This window comes from Propithecus coquereli, unplaced genomic scaffold (genome assembly GCF_000956105.1).
Source record: "Propithecus coquereli isolate 6110/MARCELLA unplaced genomic scaffold, Pcoq_1.0 Scaffold180, whole genome shotgun sequence".
In the NCBI taxonomy this organism is placed as follows: Eukaryota; Metazoa; Chordata; class Mammalia; order Primates; family Indriidae; genus Propithecus; species Propithecus coquereli.
The window spans coordinates 122,154-123,861 of NW_012142746.1; the positions used below are offsets into that span (position 1 = coordinate 122,154).

General features: G+C 56.6%; 1 protein-coding gene across 1 annotated transcript in view; it reads right to left on the reverse strand.

The window, feature by feature from the left end:
• LOC105808845 (liver carboxylesterase 1-like) overlaps positions 1 to 1,708 on the reverse strand; it is a 61,853-nt gene that overhangs the window by 23,900 nt on the left and 36,245 nt on the right. The window contains exon 5 of the mRNA XM_012642604.1: positions 884 to 1,017. Within this exon, the coding sequence (XP_012498058.1) occupies positions 884 to 1,017 (134 nt within the window). The remainder of the gene's footprint in view (positions 1 to 883; positions 1,018 to 1,708) is intronic.

The following is a 1,708-nucleotide window of genomic DNA, read 5'->3' on the forward strand; positions in this document are numbered from 1 at the left end:
TATTCAAAGAAGACAATTCCAGGCAGAAGAAAGAGCAAGTGAAAAGGCCCTGGGGCCCAGTGAGCACTGTGGGCACGTAGGAGGTGCAGCTGGAGAGGGCCCTGTGGGCCTGGGGAAGCACGTTGCCTGTCATCCCAGGTCACGTGGGAAGCCCCTGCAGGTTTGTGCAGAGGAATCACAGGACTCAATCTACGCGTGATCTGATCTCTCTGGCTGCTGTGTGCATGAGCCGCAGCACAAAAGTCGCAGAGTGACCAAGTGAGTGGCTTTGACAATAATCCTGCTCCCTGTCCCCCCAGAGAAGCCTGCAGCCTTGGGTGCTGAATGTGCCATATTTTAAGCAGGATATGGAGTAAGTGGACCCTGACACTCCTCCAGGGAGGGTGGCTCACTGGGCTCAGAGGCTCCGACAACCTCCCATCTGCAGCCACCCTCCTTCCCCCACAAGCCTTCACCCAGGTCCCTCCGTGGGCCTGCCCCTCCTTTCCTTTCCCAAGAGAAGGAAGATGAGTGAACCTTTCACCGCTGCGCTGCATCTAATGGCTGGACAGAGGAATGCGGAACGTGCTAGGGCAGCACAGGTGAAAAGGAGATGAGTACGTCAGAGGCGGCAACATGTGCGCTGGGCCTTGCAGGATGAATAGGAGTTTGCCGGGTAGAGAAGGCATTCCAGGCAGAGGGAAGAACACATGCAAAAGCTCAGGAGCAAGTGAACAAGCGTGGCTGGGTCATGAGAAGGTAAGGGGGGTCCGATCCTGAGGAGACTGGGATGCCTTTTATAAGGAACTTAGCAAAGGTCCCCTGAGGGCTGGCATGACCAGCGCTGGGTCCTAGTACCCTCACTTTGGGACCAGAGAGCAGGGAGGAGAGCCCAGAAACTTACCTGAAGAATCCCCAGATGCCCAGACGGTACTGAATGGTCACCACCACCACGTTTTCATCGGCAGAGAGGGCCAGGCCATCATAGGTTGAGGCCCCGCCCATCATGAGACCACCTCCGTGGATCCACACCATCACCTGGACAGGGAGGGACACCCACACTGGTTAGAGGAAGCAGAGCTGGGAAGGACTCAGACTATGTCCAGTTTCATCATCTGCCTCTTGGCCATGACTCAAGCAGGCCATTACCCAAAGTCCACCAGCGCCCAGACGGGCTACAGAATGCAGTATCTTCCCTTCCGGACCCTTTCAACTGGGGCCTAGGCTGGCACCCCATTCCACACGCCCTGGTTCTCCTGCCTTTCTCCCGAGCCCCAGTGCCACCTCCCTCACCCCAGGCCCTTCATGCTGAGCACATCACCATGGGAACAAGAGCAAAGGCTCAGGATGCCCTGTTCTCCCCCACACTCCCGTCACCCTCACGCTGGACCTTGCATCCAGCTCTGCGTAGGCTCGTACCAGCGCTAGCACGGCAGCTGCGTCTCGGTTAGCTCTTTCGTGGTGAACTACACCCGTGCACAGGGGACTGTCTCAAGAAGCACACACGCCCCGATGGTATCTTCCTACTATGCCTCCTTTCTGCCCCCTCTGCTTCACCAAAGCCCACCCAGCCTGCAAAGCCCAGCCTAGATCCACCTAGAATCCACTCCAGGAAGCTTCAATCACTTGACTAACATTATCTGGGAACCAGCCGGGGACTGTGAGAAGAACAGAGGATGAAAGGCGACACAACAATTCATAATTCATGGGTCTCACATTTAAAGAGCTC